Source organism: Bufo bufo, chromosome 10 (assembly GCF_905171765.1).
Source record: "Bufo bufo chromosome 10, aBufBuf1.1, whole genome shotgun sequence".
Lineage (NCBI taxonomy): Eukaryota > Metazoa > Chordata > Amphibia > Anura > Bufonidae > Bufo > Bufo bufo.
The window spans coordinates 148330303-148357434 of record NC_053398.1 but is presented as its reverse complement, the minus strand read 5'-3'; the positions used below and the strand labels follow the sequence as shown (position 1 = coordinate 148357434).

General features: G+C 49.3%; 1 protein-coding gene across 1 annotated transcript; it reads right to left on the bottom strand.

The window, feature by feature from the left end:
- Positions 1-6: 6 nt before the first annotated feature.
- Positions 7-26924, bottom strand: CIBAR2 (CBY1 interacting BAR domain containing 2). Its single transcript, XM_040409664.1, has 9 exons — positions 26761-26924; positions 25395-25629; positions 21497-21565; positions 16088-16189; positions 15805-15810; positions 5123-5227; positions 4745-4858; positions 4524-4625; positions 7-2097 (listed from the first exon to the last, which is right to left on the bottom strand). The coding sequence occupies exons 1-9, from the start codon at positions 26778-26780 to the stop codon at positions 1966-1968; spliced, it is 885 nt and encodes a 294-aa protein (XP_040265598.1). The 5' UTR covers positions 26781-26924; the 3' UTR covers positions 7-1965.
- Between the last annotated feature and the right edge of the window lie 208 nt (positions 26925-27132).

Below are 27132 nucleotides of genomic sequence, written 5' to 3'. Positions count from 1 at the left end.
CCTCTCGGGGCCATGAGACCTAATTCTATACAGCGAGCTAGAAAAATACACAAGGAACTTCCACATCCCTCCAAAAATAAACAGTTCTCCTCACAGTCCTCCAGCACTGGCACCACTTCTGACAGCGCAGGCGGCCGTGTCTCTTCCTAGTGAAAATGGTGCTCGACAAGTCAGGACAGCGAGATCTTCTCACACGACCCTTGTCCGCAGTCACTATATTATATTACTCCACGGTTATCGGGCAAATCTATAGATCATGTTCAGAAAAACTGCAAATTGCACAGATCTTAGGTCTTGCACTCCAGTCACAGCCGAAGCTGCTGCAGAATGTTTCCACCGCAGTAACAGAGCCTCAGGATCTGTCGGCATTGAGCTGGAGGATGATGAATTCAGCTTTGGCTGTGATTGGAGCATAAAACCTGATGCAATGAGATCAGTAAAATATTCCCAAAATGATGCAAATTAATCCCATCTTTGGTGCTGATTTTGCCGGTTTATATTTGTTTTCCTCATTTTTTACATGGTGCAGCATCGCCCCACACTTGGGTCAATCATCAGTAAAATGCAAGGGAAGAATTTCAATTCCTCACCATTATCAAGATCTCTGCGAGCTGTCAGTAAATGGAAACATTCTAGTTTACATCCAGAGGCTGAAAAAAAAAAAAAACATCCTGATCTATTCTCACAGCTGAGGGTTTGGTACAGTTGTATGCAGCCTGCACCCCAAGACATATTTCATTTTACACGACCATATTTTATCACATGGACCCCCCCGGCTCTACTAAACTGGAGGTAGAACTACAAGGGTCGGGAAGGGGGGGGGGGGTTAAAGGGGTTGTGCCAAGTTCCACAGGATGTGGACAAGCATCTGACTATTGGGCTTCAATCACTGGTCACAAGGTGGCGCTAGAGTGCTCTGCTATTCCCAGTAGGTGAACAGACAATGAACGACCCACCATTCCATCCATCCAGGAGAATGGGACACCCAGGGGTGGACTGGCCATAGACCCTACAGGGAACTGGTGATGCTCAGGGGGCCGCCAAAGCCCTCCTCCGAGTACACCACGAGCTGATGCTCTCAGTATTAATGCTAGGTGTATGAGGGCCGGTGCCCTCCTGTGTTCAGCTGCGTATACCGTGGTCTCTGCGTCTGATGGGGGCGCTATTCCGTGCTGCACTACATTATTGCTGGCCCCTTCTTAAGTTGGACACGTCTTTTGTCAATATGGATCTGCCTACAACATGGGGCCACTTTAAGTTCACAGTCCACCCTTGGGGATCCACTATTTTTATGATTGGTAGGAGACCCAATAACCAGACCACCGCCAAGTATTGTTCTGACAGCTGAGGGTTTGTTACAATGTATCCAGTCTTGCCACCCCTTTGTGCTCTGGACTCCAGACTGATGCGTATAAACTGGATACATTGTAACAAACTCTGCTGTGACACAATACTTATCCCCATTCGTCAGGATAGGAGAGAAGTGTCTGATTGGTGGAGGCAACCCCCATCCGATCACAAAAACGGGGATCTAAAAGGCATGGAAGGCCGCACATGACCGCCGCTGCTCCGTTCTTTGTCTGTAGAGGTACTGGGAATAGCGGAGCAATTCTGAAAAACCAACAGTTACTGTTTAAATGTATCGGGGTGGGGTCCAGGGCACAGGATTGCCTGGACTGGATACATTGTAACAAACCCTCAGCTGGGACAGGTATAAAATCAGAAGAGAGTTCAGCCTCCATATAAAAAAAGTATTTCCTCATTCACTGTCAGCAAGCAGAGATCGGAGATGCGGTGAGGAACTGAGACACACAGTCTATCAGAAAGTTGCAGAGCGTCACAACTGCGTTCATCCCAGTGACCGGAGCGTCTCGATTTCCCAGGTCACCGCGAGACTTTCAGACACTACGAGATCTTATGGTGGTATTTGCCCGCAGTCCTGTGATGGGTAAGATGGAGCCGTGTTCACTTCTGCACTCTGGAGTAATCCTGCCTCCTGGGCTCCCGGTAGCCATCGTCTTCCTCCTCATCCTCCTCACTATCATCCTCATCATCCTCCTCCACAGGCCGCTGTCTCTGCAGGGTGCTCGCCAGGCTCTGCAAGGCAAACGTCGTAGAATGGACACAGGTCTGTAACCAGCCATTGTCAACTACAACTCCCAGCAGGCTCTGGCTGTAAATGAATGCATTGCTTTAATTATCCTGTGCTGATTTACACTTCCAGCAGGTCTCCAGTCACATCCAAAGCTGCATTCAGAATGCTGCTGGTTTTCAGAGAATGGTGCATTGTGGGAGCTGAGACTGCACAGTTAAATCTGCCCCTATCATCTCTTTATCTTTTCTGGCAAAAAAAACAAAACACGTAATGTCGCAGGATGCGTTTTTACGCTGCCCTCGCCACTTTCTGAGAAGGGAGTGTGATGAGGAATGGATGGGGCCTGTGGGTCCGCCGCAGATTGCGCCAGTGTTCAGACTGTAGACCGTAATCTATGGCAGCTCCGAGCTACTGTGGATTTCATTCTGGTGCACGGACTGCCGGAGGAGGCACCTCGTTAGAAATTCGGAACATCCCCCGGCAGCGCAGATTTCAATCACCGGCGTAAAACGCGCCCCTGCAGTATCTACAGAATGTGGACCCTGCTCTCCAGCTGTTGTAAAACTACAACTCCCAACATGCACAGTTGCTTGGCTGTTCCCAGATCTCACACGAAAGTGAATGGAGCATGCTGAGAGTTGTAGTTTAGCAACGGTTGGTGCTTGTCCCTGCTCTAGCCTGTTTTCAAGAGAAACCAGCAGGATGTTGAAACAGCTCTGGATGTGAGTAGAGTATAAGACACAAAGGGGGTCATTTATCAAACTGGTGTAAAGTAGAACCGGCTTAGTTGTCCACAGGAACCAATCAGATTCCACCTTTCATTTTCCAAAGGAGCTGCCCAAAATGAAAGGTGGAATCTGATTGGTTAGACGCTTCTACTTTACACCAGTTTGATAAATGACCCCAAAGTGCCACCACAAACCACCATGTGACGCGGTCGGCGGCTTGTAGACCAGTCGCACGTCCTCTCTGGCATCTTCATGCGTTCCGGCAATCCTAAGAATACAGACTTTTTATAATATGTAAATTAGCTCCGAGGTGCAATGAGGGCGGTGCCGTTGAACCCAGAGGGTCACGCCCCCACCTCTCTGATGTACCATCCAGACAGTCCCTGAAATCCTGCGGGATTGTGTTCTGTACATGCGCAGTAAAGGGAAGGTAGATTGCCCATCTCTTTACTGTGCACGTACAGAACGAGATCCTGCAAGACTTCTGCCCGGCAGGAAAGGGGATCCCTCTGGGTGCAACAGCACAGTCTTCATTGCACCTCGGGGCTAATTTACCTATTATAAAAAGTCTTCCAATGGTGGATGGACGGCTGCCGGCGGTAACAAGAAGAAGGGGCAGAGAGACTGGAGGCACACCTGACCGCAGGCAGCAGAGGGTCGCTCGCAGTCTGGGACAAAGCACTAGTCTAACCGGAGCAGTAGAAAAGGGGATATATCCATTAAGCATTAAAAGGGATTGTTCAAGATTCCAAAAATATCTCTGCTTCATTCCAGAAACAGCGCCACCCCTGTCTACAGGTTGCATCAGGTATTGCAGCTGCTCTCCATTGGAGCGAATGCTGTGGAGCTGTTTTTGGAAGAAAGCAGCAATGTTTTTAGAACCCTGAACAGGCCATTTAATGACATAGAAAAGCTGAAGAAAAGAAACAAATCGCCCCCAGTATCGACGCCCCGCGGTCGCCGCCATGTTCCGCAGCGCCGTATAATCATAAAAGCAAGCCAGAAGCGCGGCCGGGGATTAGAGCGTCTCGTTTCCATGCAGCCGCCGATCTCTGGCCCTCAGCGTGTGCGCAGTAATTACAAGCAGCGGGCGAGCCGGTTCCAGACCAGTGAATCCAACGCCGTCCTGCGACTTTGTCTTGTCTCTTACGACTTCACACCGCGAGCTGCCTGACAAGGAATCAATTCGTGGTGGCACGTTTTTTAATTTCCTGAAACCCTTCTCACTTACCGGAGCGGAGATTCATGTGAGGCCGCTCATGCCGAGAGGATTATTGCTGTCCTTAGGGGAAAAGTCAAGGCGCCGGAAATGTCAGCACTTTTCCTTTTTCGATATTAACCCCCTCAGTGGCTGCAGCTCGGAGTAATGCTCCAGAAAAGTCGCCACTCATTATCATGGATGGCAAGAAATAAAAAAAAATACCGGGCGACAACCCCCGAGGAGCATTAGAGGCAGCCATATCAATTGTCACCCAGCTTTCCTGGCTACGGACAGGCAGATCTGATTATACCTGTAATACTAATGGCAGCCCCTTTAATGGGCCAGGGCCGGCTGCCACCCAGCTTTCCATGATGGCTGCTGTATTCGTCATCCAGGACCCGGGGCCGGCTGGGTGACAGTGTTCTGCCCCTGCACCTGTGTACCTTTATAACCCAGCTTTCCCGCAGACAGTCTAATCTGTGATAGGTCGCCATCTCACCGTACTGCTCATGTGCCAGGTGGTGTTGGAGGAGACGTTGGTCGCAGGGACGGGGCGCGCGTCCTGAATCCCGGTGTTTATGTGAATTTTTGCCCGAAAATCCTGAAAGAAAAAATATATATATATCTACCGTTATTCTAAAAAAAATTTAAAAAAAAAGGAACTCCCATCATCTCCAGCAGATGGGGGTAGCTGTGTCTCACGCATGGATCATCCTTTACCTCCATATCTTTCTCTAGGTCACAGTCCTGTAGTCCATGGAAGGCGCTGGTATAAACCTCCAGGGCCCGGGCGTGAAAAACCATCTCAATCGTCAGGAAATCGGAGAAGATTTTCTGCAGAAAACAGAAACTAAAAAAATTAATATTTTCTTTCTAAAATCAGAAATTCACCCTTTTTAATGCCAGTGACGACCACTAATGGCTCCCAGCCACCCACAGATTACATAGATTGTACACTCCCCACTGCTCTACATCCCCTGCCGTTTGAGTGTCAGTCCTAACTGTCGTTCTAGGATTCTATACATTAAACACAAAACTTTCAAAGCTCCTCTGGGTTTCCGTAGAGGCAGGCAGCATCCAGCTTTTGTCAGTCGTCACCTGAATGTCCTTGATTTTCTGCTGCTGGAAGTTATCAATGACCTCCTCGAGCTGCTGGGTGGTGCGTGCGGCATCTACGGAGGCTTTCTGCACACTGGACTCAGCCTATGGAGAGGAGGATGCAGCAGTCAGGGCCCCCACAGCAAGGGTAACATACAGTCATATACAGGAGATGCCCAGGTTATACCAGCTGTACATATATCATTATATACAGGAGATGCCCAGGTTATACCAGCTGTACATATATCATTATATACAGGAGATGCCCAGGTTATACCAGCTGTACATATATAATTATATACAGGAGATACCCAGGTTATACCAGCTGTACATATATAATTATATACAGGAGATGCCCAGGTTATACCAGCTGTACATATATATATAATTATATACAGGACATACCCAGGTTATACCAGCTGTACATATATAATTATATACAGGAGATACCCAGGTTATACCAGCATGGTCCATATAGAATTATATACAGGAGATGCCCAGGTTATACCACCTGTACATATATAATTATATACAGAAGATGCCCAGGTTATACCAGCTGTACATATATAATTATATACAGGAGATGCCCAGGTTATACCAGCTGTACATATATAATTATATACAGGAGATGCCCAGGTTATACCAGCTGTACATATATAATTATATACAGGAGATACCCAGGTTATACCAGCTGTACATATAACCTGGTATCTCCTGTATATAATTATATACCAGCTGTACATATATAATTATATACAGGAGATGCCCAGGTTATACCAGCTGTACATATAGAATTATATACAGGAGATACCCAGGTTATACCAGCTGTACATATATAATTATATACAGGAGATGCCCAGGTTATACCAGCTGTACATATATAATTATATACAGGAGATACCCAGGTTATACCAGCTGTACATATATAATTATATACAGGAGATACCCAGGTTATACCAGCTGTACATATATAATTATATACAGGAGAGGCCCAGGTTATACCAGCTGTACATATATAATTATATACAGGAGATGCCCAGGTTATACCAGCTGTACATATATAATTATATACAGGAGATGCCCAGGTTATACCAGCTGTACATATATAATTATATACAGGAGATGCCCAGGTTATACCAGCTGTACATATAACCTGGCATCTCCTGTATATAATTATATACCAGCTGTACATATATAATTATATACAGGAGATACCCAGGTTATACCGGCTGTACATATATAATTATATACAGGAGATACCCAGGTTATACCGGCATGGTCCATTGGGGTTTTAGCCCCGTCCTTCCTACAGGACTGCTGCTATCACATGGACTGTTGGGTAACGGATTGCGGTTATATAGGGGTTAATCATGTGACTACAATGCAATGTTACCATAGTTGTATAAATCTCTGGAGCTCAGCTCTCGATTAGCCGATTACAGTTTGATCCCGGAGCAGCGCTGTTAATGAAGCCTTGGACGTGTGACACAATTACACAGATCTTGTTTGTTACAGGGGAATAAACTCCGATTTGTCAGGATTTTAGGGTTTACAGCATTGTCATTGTTGGTTGTCCTGGAGAATGATTCTATAACATCTCCAGTAGGGGGCGCTGTCCCACTGAAATGTGAGCGGACGGGCTATATGAACCTATGTAACTAATTTGTCTTTACTCCAATGCATTAAAAAGAAAAAGTCCTTTTGAAACGACACTTTATTAACACATCTTCTCCCGTTTTGTGTATCCAGCCCCTTTGCAACCCTATGTGCACTACCACCATGTGTGCAGCCTGGTCCTGATGTCATGTGTTATTCCCTCACTTTCAGCTAAACTCCTCTAGAGCCCCTATAGGTTAATGTACACCCAACAAATTATACATCACTAAGGATAATGTTGAATGTAATTTTTTTTCCAGAAATCCTGGCTTGCACAGCAATGTCAGTACGCTAGAGGAGAGACACAGTCTACAGCTATGAAAGAAAGAGAAAGCAGCTTCACAGGGAACATCCACTGAGCTCTGAACCTGCAGCTCTACAGAGGACATCCACTGAGCTCTGAACCTGCAGCTCCACAGAGGACATCCACTGAGCTCTGAACCTGCAGCTTCACAGAGGACATCCACTGAGCTCTGAACCTGCAGCTTCACAGAGGGAACATCCACTGAGCTCTGAACTTGCAGCTCTACAGAGGACATCCACTGAGCTCTGAACCTGCAGCTTCACAGGGAACATCCACTGAGCTCTGAACCTGCAGCTCCACAGAGGACATCCACTGAGCTCTGAACCTGCAGCTCTACAGAGGACATCCACTGAGCTCTGAACCTGCAGCTACACAGGGAACATCCACTGAGCTCTGAACCTGCAGCTCCACAGAGGACATCCACTGAGCTCTGAACCTGCAGCTTCACAGGGAATATCCACTGAGCTCTGAACCTGCTTCACAGAGGACATCCACTGAGTTCTGAACCTGCAGCTCCACAGAGGGAATCCACTGAGCTCTGAACCTGCAGCTTCACAGAGGGAATCCACTGAGCTCTGAACCTGCTTCACAGGGAACATCCACTGAGCTCTGAACCTGCAGCTTCACAGAGGGAATCCACTGAGCTCTGAACCTGCAGCTCCACAGGGAACATCCACTGAGCTCTGAACCTGCAGCTTCACAGGGAACACCCACTGAGCTCTGAACCTGCAGCTTCACAGAGGACATCCACTGAGCTCTGAATCTGCAGCTCTACAGAGGACATCCACTGAGCTCTGAACCTGCAGCTTCACAGGGAACATCCACTGAGCTCTGAACCTGCAGCTTCACAGGGAACATCCACTGAGCTCTGAACCTGCAGCTCTACAGAGGACATCCACTGAGCTCTGAACCTGCAGCTTCACAGAGGACATCCACTGAGCTCTGAACCTGCAGCTCTACAGAGGACATCAACTGAGCTCTGAACCTGCAGCTCTACAGAGGACATCAACTGAGCTCTGAATCTGCAGCTCCACAGAGGACATCCACTGAGCTCTGAACCCGCAGCTCTACAGAGGACATCCACTGAGCTCTGAACCTGCAGCTTCACAGGGAACATCCACTGAGCTCTGAACCTGCAGCTCTACAGAGGACATCCACTGAGCTCTGAACCTGCAGCTCTACAGAGGACATCCACTGAGCTCTGAACCTGCTTCACAGAGGACATCCACTGAGCTCTGAACCTGCTTCACAGAGGACATCCACTGAGCTCTGAACCTGCAGCTTCACAGAGGGAATCCACTGAGCTCTGAACCTGCAGCTTCACAGAGGGAATCCACTGAGCTCTGAACCTGCAGCTTCACATGGAATATCCACTGAGCTCTGAACCTGCTTCACAGAGGACATCCACTGAGCTCTGAACCTGCAGCTCCACAGAGGGAATCCACTGAGCTCTGAACCTGCAGCTTCACAGAGGGAATCCACTGAGCTCTGAACCTGCTTCACAGAGGACATCCACTGAGCTCTAGAACCTGCAGCTTCACAGAGGACATCCACTGAGCTCTGAACCTGCAGCTCTACAGAGGACATCCACTGAGCTCTGAACCTGCAGCTTCACAGGGAACATCCACTGAGCTCTGAACCTGCAGCTCTACAGAGGACATCCACTGAGCTCTGAACCTGCAGCTTCACAGGGAACATCCACTGAGCTCTGAACCTGCAGCTTCACAGAGGGAACATCCACTGAGCTCTGAACCTGCAGCTCTACAGAGGACATCCACTGAGCTCTGAACCTGCAGCTTCACAGGGAACATCCACTGAGCTCTGAACCTGCAGCTCTACAGAGGACATCCACTGAGCTCTGAACCTGCAGCTCTACAGAGGACATCCACTGAGCTCTGAACCTGCAGCTTCACAGGGAACATCCACTGAGCTCTGAACCTGCAGCTCCACAGAGGACATCCACTGAGCTCTGAACCTGCAGCTTCACAGGGAATATCCACTGAGCTCTGAACCTGCAGCTCTACAGAGGACATCCACTGAGCTCTGAACCTGCAGCTTCACAGGGGACATCCACTGAGCTCTGAACCTGCAGCTTCACAGGGAATATCCACTGAGCTCTGAACCTGCAGCTCTACAGAGGACATCCACTGAGCTCTGAACCTGCAGCTCTACAGAGGACATCCACTGAGCTCTGAACCTGCAGCTCTACAGAGGACATCCACTGAGCTCTGAACCTGCAGCTTCACAGGGAATATCCACTGAGCTCTGAACCTGCTTCACAGAGGACATCCACTGAGCTCTGAACCTGCTTCACAGAGGACATCCACTGAGCTCTGAACCTGCAGCTTCACAGAGGGAATCCACTGAGCTCTGAACCTGCAGCTTCACAGAGGGAATCCACTGAGCTCTGAACCTGCAGCTTCACATGGAATATCCACTGAGCTCTGAACCTGCTTCACAGAGGACATCCACTGAGCTCTGAACCTGCAGCTCCACAGAGGGAATCCACTGAGCTCTGAACCTGCAGCTTCACAGAGGGAATCCACTGAGCTCTGAACCTGCTTCACAGAGGACATCCACTGAGCTCTAGAACCTGCAGCTTCACAGAGGACATCCACTGAGCTCTGAACCTGCAGCTCTACAGAGGACATCCACTGAGCTCTGAACCTGCAGCTTCACAGGGAACATCCACTGAGCTCTGAACCTGCAGCTCTACAGAGGACATCCACTGAGCTCTGAACCTGCAGCTTCACAGGGAACATCCACTGAGCTCTGAACCTGCAGCTTCACAGAGGGAACATCCACTGAGCTCTGAACTTGCAGCTCTACAGAGGACATCCACTGAGCTCTGAACCTGCAGCTTCACAGGGAACATCCACTGAGCTCTGAACCTGCAGCTCTACAGAGGACATCCACTGAGCTCTGAACCTGCAGCTCTACAGAGGACATCCACTGAGCTCTGAACCTGCAGCTTCACAGGGAACATCCACTGAGCTCTGAACCTGCAGCTCCACAGAGGACATCCACTGAGCTCTGAACCTGCAGCTTCACAGGGAATATCCACTGAGCTCTGAACCTGCTTCACAGAGGACATCCACTGAGCTCTGAACCTGCAGCTTCACAGAGGGAATCCACTGAGCTCTGAACCTGCTTCACAGAGGGAATCCACTGAGCTCTGAACCTGCAGCTTCACAGAGGGAATCCACTGAGCTCTGAACCTGCTTCACAGAGGACATCCACTGAGCTCTAGAACCTGCAGCTTCACAGGGAACATCCACTGAGCTCTGAACCTGCAGCTTCACAGGGAACACCCACTGAGCTCTGAACCTGCAGCTTCACAGGGAACACCCACTGAGCTCTGAACCTGCAGCTTCACAGAGGGAATCCACTGAGCTCTGAACCTGCAGCTCCACAGGGAACATCCACTGAGCTCTGAACCTGCAGCTTCACAGGGAACACCCACTGAGCTCTGAACCTGCAGCTTCACAGGGAACACCCACTGAGCTCTGAACCTGCAGCTTCACAGAGGGAATCCACTGAGCTCTGAACCTGCAGCTTCACAGGGAACATCCACTGAGCTCTGAACCTGCAGCTCCACAGAGGACATCCACTGAGCTCTGAACCTGCAGCTTCACAGGGAATATCCACTGAGCTCTGAACCTGCTTCACAGAGGACATCCACTGAGCTCTGAACCTGCAGCTTCACAGAGGGAATCCACTGAGCTCTGAACCTGCTTCACAGAGGGAATCCACTGAGCTCTGAACCTGCAGCTTCACAGAGGGAATCCACTGAGCTCTGAACCTGCTTCACAGAGGACATCCACTGAGCTCTAGAACCTGCAGCTTCACAGGGAACATCCACTGAGCTCTGAACCTGCAGCTTCACAGAGGGAATCCACTGAGCTCTGAACCTGCAGCTCCACAGGGAACATCCACTGAGCTCTGAACCTGCAGCTTCACAGGGAACACCCACTGAGCTCTGAACCTGCAGCTTCACAGGGAACACCCACTGAGCTCTGAACCTGCAGCTTCACAGAGGGAATCCACTGAGCTCTGAACCTGCAGCTCCACAGGGAACATCCACTGAGCTCTGAACCTGCAGCTTCACAGGGAACACCCACTGAGCTCTGAACCTGCAGCTTCACAGAGGGAATCCACTGAGCTCTGAACCTGCAGCTCCACAGGGAACATCCACTGAGCTCTAAAACCTGCAGCTCCACAGAGTACATCCACTGAGCTCTGAATCTGCAGCTCCACAGGGAACATCCACTGAGCTCTGAACCTGCAGCTTCACAGGGAACATCCACTGAACTCTGAACCTGCAGCTCTACAGAGGACATCCACTGAGCTCTGAATCTGCAGCTCTACAGAGGACATCCACTGAGCTCTGAACCTGCAGCTCTACAGAGGACATCCACTGAGCTCTGAACCTGCAGCTTCACAGGGAACATCCACTGAGCTCTGAACCTGCAGCTTCACAGGGAACATCCACTGAGCTCTGAACCTGCAGCTCTACAGAGGACATCCACTGAGCTCTGAACCTGCAGCTTCACAGAGGACATCCACTGAGCTCTGAACCTGCAGCTCTACAGAGGACATCAACTGAGCTCTGAACCTGCAGCTCTACAGAGGACATCAACTGAGCTCTGAATCTGCAGCTCCACAGAGGACATCCACTGAGCTCTGAACCTGCAGCTCTACAGTGGACATCCACTGAGCTCTGAACCTGCAGCTTCACAGGGAACATCCACTGAGCTCTGAACCTGCAGCTCTACAGAGGACATCCACTGAGCTCTGAACCTGCAGCTTCACAGGGAACAGCCACTGAGCTCTGAACCTGCAGCTTCACAGGGAACATCCACTGAGCTCTGAACCTGCAGCTCCACAGAGGACATCCACTGAGCTCTGAACCTGCAGCTCCACAGAGGACATCCATTGAGCTCTGAACCTGCAGCTCCACAGAGGACATCCACTGAGCTCTGAACCTGAAGCTTCACAGGAAACATCCACTAAACTCTGGACCTGCAGCTCCACAGAGGAAATCCACTGAGCTCTGAACCTGAAGCTTCACAGGAAACACCCACTAAGCTCTGAACCTGCAGCTTCACATAGGACATCCCCTGAGATCTGAACCTGCAGCGCCACAGAGGATGTCCACTGAGATCTGAACCTGCAGCTTTATAAGCAGGAAACACGTGAGGAGCTCTGAACCTGCATCTCCACAACCAAGGAAGATGCCCTGAGCGCTAAAACCGCAGCTCCACAGGCAGGGAACATGCGATGAGCTATAAACCTGCAGCTCCGTAAGCAGAGAACATGCCCTGAGCTCTGAACCTGCAGCTTCACAAGCAGGGAACATGCAATGAGTGTTAAACCTGCAGATTCATAAACAGGAAACACATGATGAGCTCTTAACCTGCAGCTCCACAAGCAGGGAACCTGCCCTGAGCTCTGAAACTGCAGCTCCATAGGCAGGGAACATGCCCTGAGCTCTGAACCTGCAGCTCCATAGGCAGGGAACATGCCCTGAGCTCTGAACCTGCAGCTCCATAGGCAGGGAACATGCCCTGAGCTCTGAACCTGCAGCTCCACAAGCAGGGAACGTGCCCTGAGCTTTGAACCTGCAGCTCCATAAGGAGGGAATGTGCAATGAGCTCTAAACCTGCAGCTCCACAGGCAGCGAACACACCTTGAGCTCTTAACCTGCAGCTCCACAAGCAGGGAACGTGCCCTGAGCTCTGAACCTGCAGCTCCACAAGCAGGGAACCTGCCCTGAGCTCTGAACCTGCAGCTTCACAAGCAGGGAACCTGCCCTGAGCTCTGAACCTGCAGCTCCACAAGCAGGGAATGTGCAATGAGCTCTAAACCTGCAGCTCCACAAGCAGGGAATGTCCAATGAGCTCTAAACCTGCAGCTCCACAGGCAGGGAACACACCCTGAGCTCTTAACCTGCAGCTCCATAAGCAGGAAACACGTGATGAGCTCTTAACCTGCAGCTCCACAAGCAGAGAACGTGCCCTGAGCTCTGAACCTGCAGCTCCACAAGCAGGGAACCTGCCCTGAGCTCTGAACCTGCAGCTCCACAAGCAAGGAACCTGCCCTGAGCTCTGAACCTGCAGCTCCACAAGCAGGGAATGTGCAATGAGCTCTAAACCTGCAGCTCCACAGGCAGGGAACACACCCTGAGCTCTTAACCTGCAGCTCCATAAGCAGGAAACACGTGATTAGCTCTGAACCTGCAGCTCCACACGTAGAGAACATGTCCTGAGGTCTGATTCTCCAGCTCCACAAACAACGTGTCAGATATAAAAATAAAATAAAAAGTCCTGTAAAACAACAACTCCAAACATCCCCCGGCGGCTGCAGACCACATGATCATACACATCATTTTCACAGTTGCCTTTGTCTCAGTTATAGGGCATTGTAAATCAATTACAGTCACATTGTTTTTCTCTGCTTCATTTACTCTAATGCAAAGTTGTGAAAATGACATGTAAGGGGTGAGGTGTCTACACTCGTGACCTCCAAACTGGTAACAGACTACAACTCTCAGCATGCTCTATGGTAAACTCTCAGGTTGGAGACCCCAAATCTACAGTACAGACAGAATCTAGCGTCTGGAATAAGTCACCTATTGCAGGTGCAACAACTCATCCCAGTAGACAGGATTGCCAGCCGCCCAGTCCGTGAAAATAGGGGACTTTATTCCTGTGTCCGCGATCATTTTTGAGGCTGGCGGTTCTTGACTAGATTATTTTGGTGGCGATTATCACCATTTTACAGCTCTGGCAAGGACTGAATGTCTGCAGCGCCCCTCAGGTGTCCTTAGACCCTGTAATGCTGGGCACCCAGTCAGTATAGAGGATAACCACCATCATCCCCATCCGGGGACTGGTCAGGCAGACTATGTACATTGGGGTGTTTGTTCTCAGACACCGGGAATATAGGCGACTTATACCAGACTCTCTACACGTGGAGCCATTTACCTTGTCTTCGACATCATGGGAAGACTGAAAAGCAACAAGAACAGAAATGATGAAAGCTCAAAAGTGAAACAATTCACCTGGAAATGATGGGTAATAAGCAGGTATCGCCTGCAGGGGGCGCTGCTCGTAGCCACCAATCAGACCCTAGAACATTGACCGCCAGGATCTGATTAGTTGCCATGGATACTGCCCACACTTTTTCACAATTTTTAGTTTAGTTTTTATAACTGCGGTCCACAGTACCTCGCGCCTTGCTGCGGTCACCAGCATGAGGCCAATATCATTGTTATTTCTATTCTGAATTCTCTAGGCCAATAAAGGAAGCCATAGGAGGCATCGATCTGACCGATGAAGGATTTCGGGATCTCCTGATCATTGCATCGTCACATAAACGCTAAATGCATTCATGTTCTGGTCCCTTTAAATGCAGTTTCTATTATCCTAAGAGTTTCAAAGTGGCCGATAATAGCTGGGAAATTAAATCTGACTCATCAGACGAGGATCCCTGTACTGCGGGCGAAGCGTCGGCATACTGGGCGATAATGGAAACGTAACAAGCTGCAGATTAGGAGCGAACGATAATTTACTATTATCTGCTAATTCCCACTCGTTTGGTCTAATGTTCCAGCTACAGCGAGGTCAACGATGCTGCAGAATCGAGGGAGCAAGATATCATCCGAAATACACAGAGCTCTATGTGCGCGAAAGGGTACAAACCTATGTTATACCAGCTGTACATATACATTATATACAGGAGATCCCCAGGTTATACCAGCTGTACATATATAATTATATACAGGAGATGCCCAGGTTATACCAGCTTATACATATATAATTATATACAGGAGATACCCAGGTTATACCAGCATGCTCCATATCACTATATACAGGAGATACCCAGGTTATACCAGCTGTACATATATAATTATATACAGGAGATACCCAGGTTATACCAGCATGGTCCATATCACTATATACAAGAAGATGTATAACTTATACCAGCTCTACATATATAATTATATACAGGAGATGCCCAGGTTATACCAGCTGTACATATATAATTATATACAGGAGATGCCCAGGTTATACCAGCTGTACATATACAATTATATACAGGAGATACCCAGGTTATACCAGCTTATACATATATAATTATATACAGGAGATACCCAGGTTATACCAGCATGCTCCATATCACTATATACAGGAGATACCCAGGTTATACCAGCTTATACATATATAATTATATACAGGAGATACCCAGGTTATACCGGCATGGTCCATATCACTATATACAAGAAGATGTATAACTTATACCAGCTCTACATATATAATTATATACAGGAGATGCCCAGATTATACCAGCTGTACATATATAATTATATACAGGAGATGCCCAGGTTATACCAGCTGTACATACCGGTATATAATTATATACAGGAGATGCCCAGGTTATACCAGCTGTACATATATAATTATATACAGGAGATGCCCAGGTTATACCAGCTGTACATATATAATTATATACAGGAGATGCCCAGGTTATACCAGCTGTACATATATAATTATATACAGCAGAAGCCAGAGCTGTACTTTACTGATCCAGTGGAAACATAGAATCCGGGTCTGTTGCAGGGTTGGTCACCAGAGCTGACAATCTTCCAGCGTGCAGACCGTGCTGTATCACGGTCACTGACCTGCTCCTCTGTTATAACTGAATGACCTCAGGCACTTACCTGTGACTGGATTAATAGAGTTAAGGAACAAATCACACAATATGACCGGAGCCGGTATAACAGAGACTTTCCCCTCACCTGTAGGAATGAGGGCTGCAGGGACAGTGCAGGATCTCAGCACCCTCAGGCCAACCAGAGTGGGGCCCAAACTCTTTTAGGGCCACACAGAAGCTGTAACGGGTGGCTTTCATGCACATGGCTGCAGCCACTCAGTATGGACGGTATACATTGTATCACATGAACTTCCGATATCTCAAGATAATGTAACAAGTGCAAAGGATACAATCATGTGACGGTCGGACGGTGCGCGGTGCCGCAGCTTCTCCAACTTCTGCAGCTCTTTTATCTCTTTGTTTCTCACAGTGTTAAATTTCTTTATTTCTGCCTGAGAATAAGAAGAGCAGGAAAACGAGGAAGAGCAGGAAAAGGAATAAGAGGAAGAGCAGGAAAAGGAATAAGAGGAAGAACAGGAAAAGGAATAAGAGGAAGAGCAGGAAAAGGAATAAGAGGAAGAGGAAGAGCAGGAAAAGGAATAAGAGAAAGAGCAGGAAAAAGAGGAAGAGGAGGAAGAAAGGGAAAAAAGGAGGAGGAGGAAAAAGAAAAAGGGGAAGGGAAATAAAAGGAAGAAGAAAAAGGAAGAACAGGAGGAGGAAAAAAAAGAAAGGAGGAAAGCAAGTAGAGAAAACGGAAGATGTGAAGGAAAATAAGGAAGAAGAAGAAAAAAAAGGAGGAAAAATAAATAAGGACGAGGAGGAGGAAGCGGAGGGGAAGAAAGAAGAGTAGGATAAAAGGAGGAATAGATAATGAAGAGGAGGAGAAGTTATTTTTTTTTACAAAGATAAATGGAAGCAGTGAAAACACACTTTCCTCAACATTGAAATTACAGCACCGAGAAGGAAAAGTCATGGAATTATGTAAATCACAGGATCGGTAGATATATTAATGATATGCAAATGAAAGTTTTTTGAAAATATTCAAAACATTTTGATGTATTTAGTATGAGCGCTATGTGCAGAAATCCATGCACTTCCATGTCTTGGGATGTTATCAAGATGGTTGTCTGAGGAATGTTCTGCACGCTGAATACACTTGGGCTCGCAAATCATCAAGATCTGCTGCTGGCAGCTCCCTTTGTAATTGCTGACTAAAGACGTCCGAGATGTGCTCGATAGGAGATACTGCAGGCCATGGTGGCACGTTCTGGCCCGCAGACTGCTCACAGTAGCACGAGCAACATGTGGCCTGGCGTTGTGCTGTTGAAAGACAACTTATGGGACACTTTAGAGAAATGGTCGGACCACTGGTTCCACGACCAAATCACCAAAACACTTAACTGTACCTAAAGTGAAGACTGAAAGGTCCGGCTAACGTACATTAGGGCGCCCCATAGCATAATCCCCGGGGTAGGACCGATGTGACGTTCCCTTGTGAAGGCCTCTTCATGGCATTGCCCATGTGGTCTTCAGACCAATTTCCAACTATCATTGTGCCAGAGATAAAAGGGACTCATCTCTGAGGACAGGCCTCCATTCCAGCCTCCATTGCAGTCATGCACCACGATAGCCTTTGAGAGCGGTGGAGTGAGGTCAGTGGACACCTGTAGTCAGATGTATGGCGTGTCGCTCAGTGCCGTGCAGACGTCTCTGATGATTTTTGTGGACGCTGTTTGCCGTCCTCGGTTTGGGATGTGACACTTGCAGTACAGAATAGATAACTTCTACAAGACGATCTCCTCTTTGCTTCTCTTGCTGTCATTATAGTTCGTCGTCCTCCCAACCACCGGGACACACAACGTAACAGTGCGATCTACCGGAGGGATAAACTAAGGACCTCCGTTCTCAGACTCCTCTCCGGTTGTGATAAGTAGAAATAACTGGCACATGGGGGAACTGAAGGCACCATCATCCCCCATGAGCCGAGCTCTGAGGTTTCATGTGGTTAAAGAGTTTATACAGTATCTACAACAGACCCCCATGTGCTGGGCCCCTCCATGGGAATATCCTTACCCCGTTCCCTGCACGGCTCCTGGTCCCCGCACCGCCGCTGCTGGATCTCCCTGTACACGGATGAAAATATCCGGTGTCCGGGGGTAGCAACCAATGGCTGGCAGGGACGGGGGGGAGCCTCCCTAGCTCCGCAGGTGACGCTAGGGAGGCTCGTCCCCGTCTACCATTGGCTGCTCCCCCCGACACCGGATGTTTTCATCCGTGTACAGGGAGAAGCAGCAGCGGCGGTGCGGGGAGCAGGGTAAGGATATTCCCACGGAGGGGCCCGGCAGATGGGGGGGGGGGGGCTGTTGTAGATACTGGATAACCCCTTTAATAACTTTGCTTTCCATCTGGCTTTTATGCCCCTCCCACGAGCCACAGATTTCCAGCACCTAGCTCCAATCTGATCACCTGCAGATCTGAGCGACGCCTGTTACTTCTTTGATTGACGTAACATTACGGCTGGTCCTTCCTGGGGTGTACTCTCAATGACGAGGAGGGTGTATATATATTGTGGCGAAACCAACCTCGCCACTCAGTTTTGGAGAGGCCTGTTTATCAGCCTCTTGCCTCAGGATTATGGCCCATACTAACTTTTAAACCCCTGAACCTATTCAAGTGAATTTTGGATAGGTTTGTCCCCAAGTTATACTGTTTAAATTGATGTAAGTTATATGTATGGCCAATGTAAACTCACAAAGTTGTAACAATTTATAATAAGTGTAACTGGTCAGCTTGGGAGGAATATGCTGGGTGTGTTTCTATTGTGCCATTGTCCCATTGTGTGTTTAAATGGTGATGTCTGTCCTATTGTCTGCACATGTGTATTGGTGATTTTTCTTTGTCTTGAGAGATAATTGGATTACGCCTCGGGTGTCTCCAGGGCAGAGAGGAGGAAACCATGATGCATTGTGGGGATGTATTGTCTCTGTGTATCCTACAGTGCTGCATATCTGTCCTATGTCACAGTCTTCATTCTGGTCCCCTAGGGGCGTGTACACCAGATGGGCTTGGTTGTTTTATACCTCCCTGTGGGCGGACATGTATTTGCAAACAACTGTAATAAAAACCAGGCTGGGTGTGCCAGCACCTCAGACCACTGCTTGACCCTCAACACGGAGCCTTGTCTCGTTATTGGGGGGATCCGCTGAATGCTGATAGAGACTGATTGCCAGGAGTGTAAGCTGATTCCTGTTCGTCTGCTAGCAGCTATTCGTGAGGTTCCAGTTTGGAGTGCTATTTTGTATCCAGTTCGGGAGCTTGGTGTTCTGCAGTAGCTGGGCCTGTCTCTCAGAAAGGGGCACATCGCCTAAACGGATTTTAACCCCTTGTCTGCTGAAACGGTCCGTTACATTGGTGGCAAGCGGCGGGATCGTTCCTACAGCCAGAAGGACAGCTACAGGAGACACCATTTCTGTGGATTCTACAATTTAAAGGCAACGCATGTCCCAGTACAGCGACCCTAAAAGCAACAGGATGGAACCAGCAGTGTTATACGAGGAGGAGGACCTGGATGGCCGGGATGCATTAAGGAAAGGCATCTGGTACCAGGCCCTGGATAATGTACAATACCAGCGAGGTGAGAGTCTCCCCAGTGAAGAGCAGCGGTTGCAGAAGCAAGTGGCCCTGCGGATGCCCTTCCTGGGAGAGCAGCCCCTGGAGGAATGGGTGAAGGATCTAGAGCACCGGGTATGGCAGGAGCTATGGCTGGAGGATGCCTACCAGGCGCTTTGGTGGTATATGGCACAGTATATACCCTGGACAGCCGAACATGACAAGCCAGAGGGAGAGGCGTTTGATGGTCCTGGCTTGTTATGGGAGTCCTTTGCAGAGCCTGACTTCGGGAGCCCTGCACAGTCCAGACTTCAGGACATTTTCTATGAGAGGGAGGCTAGGCACGAGTGGGATGACCCCCATGAGGTAGAGCAAGACATGGCTCACCTAGCAACCCTGGAGTGGGAACTGGAGCAGGACTACCGAGATCTCTTCCACTCTATTGGGAAGGCTCAGCAGGACGGTAAGGTGACAGACCCAGATCCAGACCCATTCAGCTGTGCAGATATTGTAGAGTGTTACTGGGAAGGACCCCAGGTGGCCGGTAGAGATGGGACCGAGGTCTCTCCACCGGTCCTGCAGGGAATTGGGAGCCCAGTCTCCATTCCCCAGCGGCAGTGTGAAGTGCAGGGAGAGGAGAGCAGCGTCCTCCCTCCCCAGCGGCAGGCTGAGTTACAGGGGGCAGAGGTAGTTGTTCCTGCCCCCCAGCAGCAGAGTGATTTTTGGGGAATTTGGAGCCCAGTCTCCATTCCCCAGCGGCAGAGTGTCCAGCAGGATATAGGGAGCCCAGTCTCCTTTCCCCAGCAGCAGGACACTGTATTGGGAGCGGAGACGGTCGGTCGCCCTCCCCAGTGGCTGGAAGTATGTATGGGAGAGGAGCTCGTTACCCCCTCTCCCCAGCGGCAGCTTAATGCACCAGGGGGAGACAGTAAGCCCCACAACAGTGCAGATGGGACCGTGGTCTCTGCACCTACAGCACAGGGGGTAGAGACAGTCGGTCTCCCCCTCCAACAACCAGACTCTAAGACAGGGAGCAACACAGAGACCGGGAGTACCAGCTTCCAACATAACCGTGGTGGACTCAATGGACAGAGACAGGCTACCAAATGCAACAGGTCCAGTATTGGGTTGTGGGTGGGCTGCCAGACTAACTCAGGTACCGACCGGCGTGAGGTCAGGTATCTGGTTAGTCTTCCCTGGGGGGGGGGGGGGGGGGGGAGATGTGTGGCGAAACCAACCTCGCCACTGGGTTTTGGAGAGGCCTGGCTGCTGGCCTCTTGCCCCAGGATATGGGCCATATACTAACTTTTAAACCCCTGAACCTATTCAAGTGAATTTTGGATTGGTTTGTCCCCAAGTTATACTGTTTAAATTGATGTAAGTTATATGTATGGCCAATGTAAACTCACAAAGTTGTAACAATTTATAATAAGTGTAACTTGTCAGCTTGGGAGGAAAAAGCTGGGTGTGTTTCTATTGTGCCATTGTCCCATTGTGTGTTTAAATGGTGATGTCTGTCCTGTTGTCTGCACATGTGTATTGGTGACTTCTCTTTGTCTTGAGAGATAATTGGATTACGCCTCGGGTGTCTCCAGGGCAGAGAGGAGGAAACCATGATGCATTGTGGGGATGTATTGTCTCTGTGTGTCCTACAGTGCTGCATATCTGTCCTATGTCACAAGTCTCCCTTCTGGTCCCCTAGGGGCGTGTACTTACATTGTATGTGTTGTAACATATTGATTGGCTGTATTTCAAACCCCTGTGGGCGGACCTGTATTTGCAACAACTGTAATAAAAACCAGGCTGGGTGTGCCAGCACCTCAGACCACTGCTTCACCCTCAACACGGAGCCTTGTCTCGTTATTGGGGGGATCCGCTGTATGCTGTTAGAGATTGATTGCCAGGAGTGTAAGCTGATTCCTGTTCGTCTGCTAGCAGCTATTCGGGAGGTTCCAGTTTGGAGTGCTACTTTGTATCCAGTTCGGGAGTTTGGTGTCCTGCAGTAGCTGGGCCTGTCTCTCAGAAAAGGGGCATATCGCCTAAACGGATTTTAACCCCTTGTCTGCTGAAACGGTCCGTTACACACATATATATATATATATATATGTATGTGTATCTTCAGAATATAGACGTATATAATATAATCTTACCCGCCTTTCCTTTATTAAGGGTCCGTACATCTTCATAGGGGCCACTACTTTGGTTTCCAGTCTCTCCACCTGCAGATGTAAAACGTACAATACTCAGATGACACGCTTTGAACCACAGTTGGGTGGGCGCGGATCTACGCACAACGGAGGCCAAGACACCCCCTAATAAATTGTGAAGGAACAGGAAATTAGCCTCAGATAAGGGGGCCATGGGCCCTGCTGCACCTGTGGCCCTTAAGTAATATACGTGACCGTGCCCCATAGTACGTGACCGTGCCCCAATTGCTCTTCTGGGCGTCTATAGAAGTTTATTGCTTCAATATGGCTTCCATGAAACGCGCACATAACATTATTTCTGAAACCCAACGCATTTCACTGCGTTTACTGGATAATAATCAGTTATTGGGCCCCAGATGCCGCCTAGAAGACAGTAGACCCGACGCGTTTCACTCTGTCCACGAGCTCAGGAGATAAGTGCTGGATGGGGACATGACCGGGCAAGAGAGGACTCCCCAGTGATCGGCAGCCAGCAATTAACGAGTCAATAATTAGCTTGCCAGCGGCCTTGTTTGCAGGCAGAGTGGCTAATTAAGAAGGATGCGCGGCGGCCCTCACCTTCTCGCGCTTTCCTCCTTCCCGCAGAGAGATCATTTAGCTGCCAGCGTGCAGGATTCATTAGCGCGCTCCTGCGGCTCGGATCACCCGGTAAAGGTCATCCTTCCACGGGCAGAGGATGAAAATCATTACATGCAGATTACGGCTTTGAGGATTAAGGAGTATGAATATGGAGATGAGACGCGCCGGCAGAAGATCGCAGCGCTCTGGTAATTGACTTGCACTGACATTACCGCTGCTGCGACCTCTTTCCGATACGGGATTTTGAAGCTTTGCTCGCTCATTTCACCCCCGATTTCCACAGAAATGTGACAAACGACACGCAACGGCCACCGCATAGCGATCCGATGAGTAATGGTAAATGATATCAGCAAAACTATATAGGGCCCATATAACCGGGACAGAGAGACCGCGCCAATAATCGCTGCCTGCTGCTGACCAAACTCAACTTCTAGGGATCCGAAAAGTTATGTCACAACTCCCCTGTTCCGGATAGTTCCGCCATCGTCAGCCTTACACATAGAGATCGCCATGCCGCGGTATGAACAGTCCGCATTAAACCCAACCGGCACTTAAGCCGCAGGAATCTGGGCTTCATACATAAGATTCAGCAGTGGAGACGGCAACCGATTACCACAGCGGCAAATTAACCCCGGGCGCAGGCAGAATAACGTATAAACAGGACTATGGAAAGGGGGTGCAGAGATGATAACCAGGGCCATAGCTTTAGGGAGTGCAGAGATAATAATCAGGGGTATAGCTATGGGGGGTGCAGAGATAATAATCAGGGGCATAGCTATGGGGGGTGCAGAGATAATAATCAGGGGCATAGCTATAGGGAGTGCAGAGATAATAACCAGGGGTATAGCTATAGGGGGTGCAGAGATAATAACCAGGGGTATAGCTATAGGGGGTGCAGAGGTAAAAGCCAGGGGTATAGCTATTGGGGGTGCAGAGATAATAACCAGGGGTATAGCTATAGGGGGTGCAGAGATAATAACCAGGGGTATAGCTATAGGGGGTGCAGAGGTAAAAGCCAGGGGTATAGCTATTGGGGGTGCAGAGATAATAACCAGGGGTATAGCTATAGGGGGTGCAGAGATAATAATCAGGGGTATAGCTATTGGGGGTGCAGAGATAATAACCAGGGTTATAGCTATAGGGGGTGCAGAGATAATAACCAGGGGTATAGCTATAGGGGGTGCAGAGGTAATAACCAGGGGTATAGCTATAGGGGGTGCAGAGATAATAACCAGGGGTATAGCTATAGGGGGTGCAGAGATAATAACCAGGGGTATAGCTATAGGGGGTGCAGAGGTAATAACCAGGGGTATAGCTATAGGGGGTGCAGAGATAATAGCCAGGGGTATAGCTATCGGGGGTGCAGAGATAATAACCAGGGGTATAGCTATAGGGGGTGCAGAGATAATAGCCAGGGGTATAGCTATCGGGGGTGCAGAGATAATAATCAGGGGCATAGCTATAGGGGGTGCAGAGATAATAATCAGGGGCATAGCTATAGGGGGTGCAGAGGTAATAGCCAGGGGTATAGCTATAGGGGGTGCAGAGATAATAACCAGGGGTATAGCTATAGGGGGTGCAGAGGTAAATAGCAGGGCCATATCTATAAGGGGTGCAGAGATAATAACCGGGGGTATAGCTATGGGGGGTGCAGAGATAATAACCAGGGCCATAGCTATAGGGGGTGCAGAGGTAATAACCAGGGCCATAGCTATAGGGGGTGCAGAGATAATAACCAGGGGTAAAGCTATAGGGGGTGCAGAGATAAGAATCAGGGGCATAGCTATAGGGGGTGCAGAGATAATAACCAGGGCCATAGCTATAGGGGGTGCAGAGATAATAACCAGGGCCATAGCTATAAGGGGGGGGGGGGTGCAGAGATAATAACCAGGGGTATAGCTATAGGGAGTGCAGAGATAATAACCAGGGCCATAGCTATAGGGAGTGCAGAGATAATAACCAGGGCCATAGCTATAAGGGGGGGGGGGTGCAGAGATAATAACCAGGGGTATAGCTATAGGGGGTGCAGAGGTAATAACCAGGGCCATAGCTATAGGGAGTGCAGAGATAATAACCAGGGCCATAGCTATAAGGGGGGGGGGGGGTGCAGAGATAATAACCAGGGGTATAGCTATAGGGGGTGCAGAGATAATAACCAGGGCCATAGCTATAGGGGGTGCAGAGGTAATAACCAGGGCCATAGCTATAGGGGGTGCAGAGGTAATAACCAGGGCCATAGCTATAGGGGGTGCAGAGGTAATAACCAGGGCCATAGCTATAGGGGGTGCAGAGATAATAACCAGGGCCATAACTATAGGGGGTGCAGAGATAATAACCAGGGCCATAGCTATAGGGGGTGCAGAGGTAATAACCAGGGCCATAGCTATAGGGAGTGCAGAGATAATAACCGGGGGTATAGCTATCGGGGGTGCAGAGATAATAACCAGGGCAATAGCTATAGGGGGTGCAGAGATAATAACCAGGGCCATAGCTATAGGGGGTGCAGAGATAATAACCAGGGCCATAACTATAGGGGGTGCAGAGATAATAACCAGGGCCATAGCTATAGGGGGTGCAGAGGTAATAACCAGGGCCATAGCTATAGGGGGTGCAGAGGTAATAACCAGGGCCATAGCTATAGGGAGTGCAGAGATAATAACCGGGGGTATAGCTATCGGGGGTGCAGAGATAATAACCAGGGCAATAGCTATAGGGGGTGCAGAGATAATAACCAGGGCCATAGCTATAGGGGGTGCAGAGATAATAACCAGGGCCATAACTATAGGGGGTGCAGAGATAATAACCAGGGCCATAGCTATAGGGGGTGCAGAGGTAATAACCAGGGCCATAGCTATAGGGAGTGCAGAGGTAATAACCAGGGCCATAGCTATAGGGGGTGCAGAGGTAATAACCAGGGCCATAGCTATAGGGGGTGCAGAGATAATAACCAGGGCCATAGCTATAGGGGGTGCAGAGATAATAACCAGGGCCATAGCTATAGGGGGTGCAGAGATAGCAGTTGCACCTTGGCTCTGGAGTCGGAGGGGCCCAATGTCCCCTTCGTCACATAAGACCCTGGTGTCATAAATGGCACATGGTAGATCGGGGCCCCAGTACAGATTTGCATTTGGCCCTTGAGCCCACCATTGCGTCTCTGGGGGCCGCTGATAGGTGACGGAGCACGACGTGGCGCCATCCGGACTGCGCTCACAGTACAGACGGTGATAAGCGGCGCGATATCTGCACACTGGACGACGTATACCTGCGCGTGTCTGTAGTCCTGGATCTTCGCCAGCTCCTCCCCCACGTTTTTCATGGCGCTTCTCAGTTCAGGGTTCTCCGTGTTTCCGAAGTCAATCAGCTGTTTGACCAGCTCGTCCGCCTTGTCCCGCAGTTTGGCCGTTTTGCGAGTATAAGACGCCAGCACTGAGCAGAACTGTCCGAAATAATGCTCGGCGTTGGACACCGTGTTCTCCATGATCTTGACCTGAGCATCTCTGCGGAGAGGGAACGAATAATGGGTGATATCTGGGCTAATCCAACAGACGAACACAGCTCTGCTATACCGCGACGGAAGGTCAACACAGCTAAACGACACCGCGGAAGACAAGTGCCAAGACTTCAGCGCCCACCTCACTGCTAGTTTATGAGAGGAGCGGTCAGACCGCGGAGAATTAAGAGGCCGCACAGAACGGAATCAGCGCTGCACCCCAGAACCATCAGAGGTCAGACCCCCACGATCATACCAGTGATACGCGGTCACTTTATAAGTTGGAGTACCCCTTTAAGGAAACTATAGAGAGTACCACTAATACAGGGATCAGCAACTACAACTCCCAGAATCCTCCTTTCACTTTTGTGGTAGTTAGAAGAACAGCCGAGCATATTGCATGCTGGGAGTTGTAGTTGCACTAATCGGTTCCTAAACACAGCGAGGCATGAGGCGCCTCCCCAGCTCCTAGTACCTCTGTATGGATGAACCTCAATACCTCAATACTCTGGTTTTATCCCATCCTCAGGTGCAAGATGATCAGACGCGAAATAATCGCCTCAATGCACGGAACGCACAAAACGCTCCCAGCAGTGACGACACGGAACAGGTACAATTATCCATTATGGGAGATTACCAGGAACGCAGCAGAATGGTCGGGGGGGGGGGGGCTATAAGGTGCCTGGAACCAGCACGTCCAGAATGCAAATGGTTAATTTTAATAGAGCAGGAGATGCTGGTGCCGCTTATCTCTGGATAGGGCGGGGGATGGAACTGAGCAATGAAGTAATGAAGAACTCTGCAACTTTCAAACAGATTAGTGTTTCAATTCCTAAATCATTTTCAAGGTCTCTGCTTGCTGTCAGTGAATAAGAACATTCTCATGTTTATCCAGAGAAAACAAACACAGAACTAATACTTCTCACAGCTGAGGGTTTGTTACAGTTTTATCCAGTGAAGACAACACTGTGCGTTAAACATCCTGGATACCAGACGGATACACTTCATCTGCACCTATACATTGTAACAAACTCTCAGCACAGGGGACAGATGCTCAGAGCAGAGCCTACAGGACACACTTGGTGACATCATGAGGGTCTATATTACAAGATGCAGCCATGCAGGGGGGGCTTCTTACCTGGACAGCACAATGTTCATCCTGGGGGTCTGCGCTGTAAGATGGGGGAGCAGAAGGAAGGTCTCTCATGCAGGGTGGGGGCTCAGGTGCAGGTTCAGTGTTTGCTCTGCTGCTCCCTCTTCACCAGCGACTCTGCTGCTCCATGGCAACAACAACAACACAGCAGAGTCGGGTGGCTGCACAGGTCTCCAGGGTGCTGAGCACACCCCACCCTCCAACACCCCGGGGAGGGGCCCAGCATCAAATACAGCATGGCTGAGCAACAGGAAAACAAACCAGACAACAAGAGGTTAATATTTACATCTTCCAGGAGAAAATCTAACAACATGTAACTAAATGTATCAAGAGAGGATTGGATACAGCAGAGTGGAC

Bases quoted from the DNA above. Each gene is read 5' to 3' on its own strand.
- CIBAR2 (XM_040409664.1), bottom strand. From the start codon at position 26,780: ATGAACATTGTGCTGTCCAG. The intron at 16,190-21,496 runs GTAAGATTATAT...TCTTATTCTCAG, and splicing joins CCTTAATAAAGGAAAGGCGG to GCAGAAATAAAGAAATTTAA. The intron at 2,098-4,523 runs GTGAGATGGCGA...TTTGCCTTGCAG, and splicing joins CCTGGCACATGAGCAGTACG to AGCCTGGCGAGCACCCTGCA.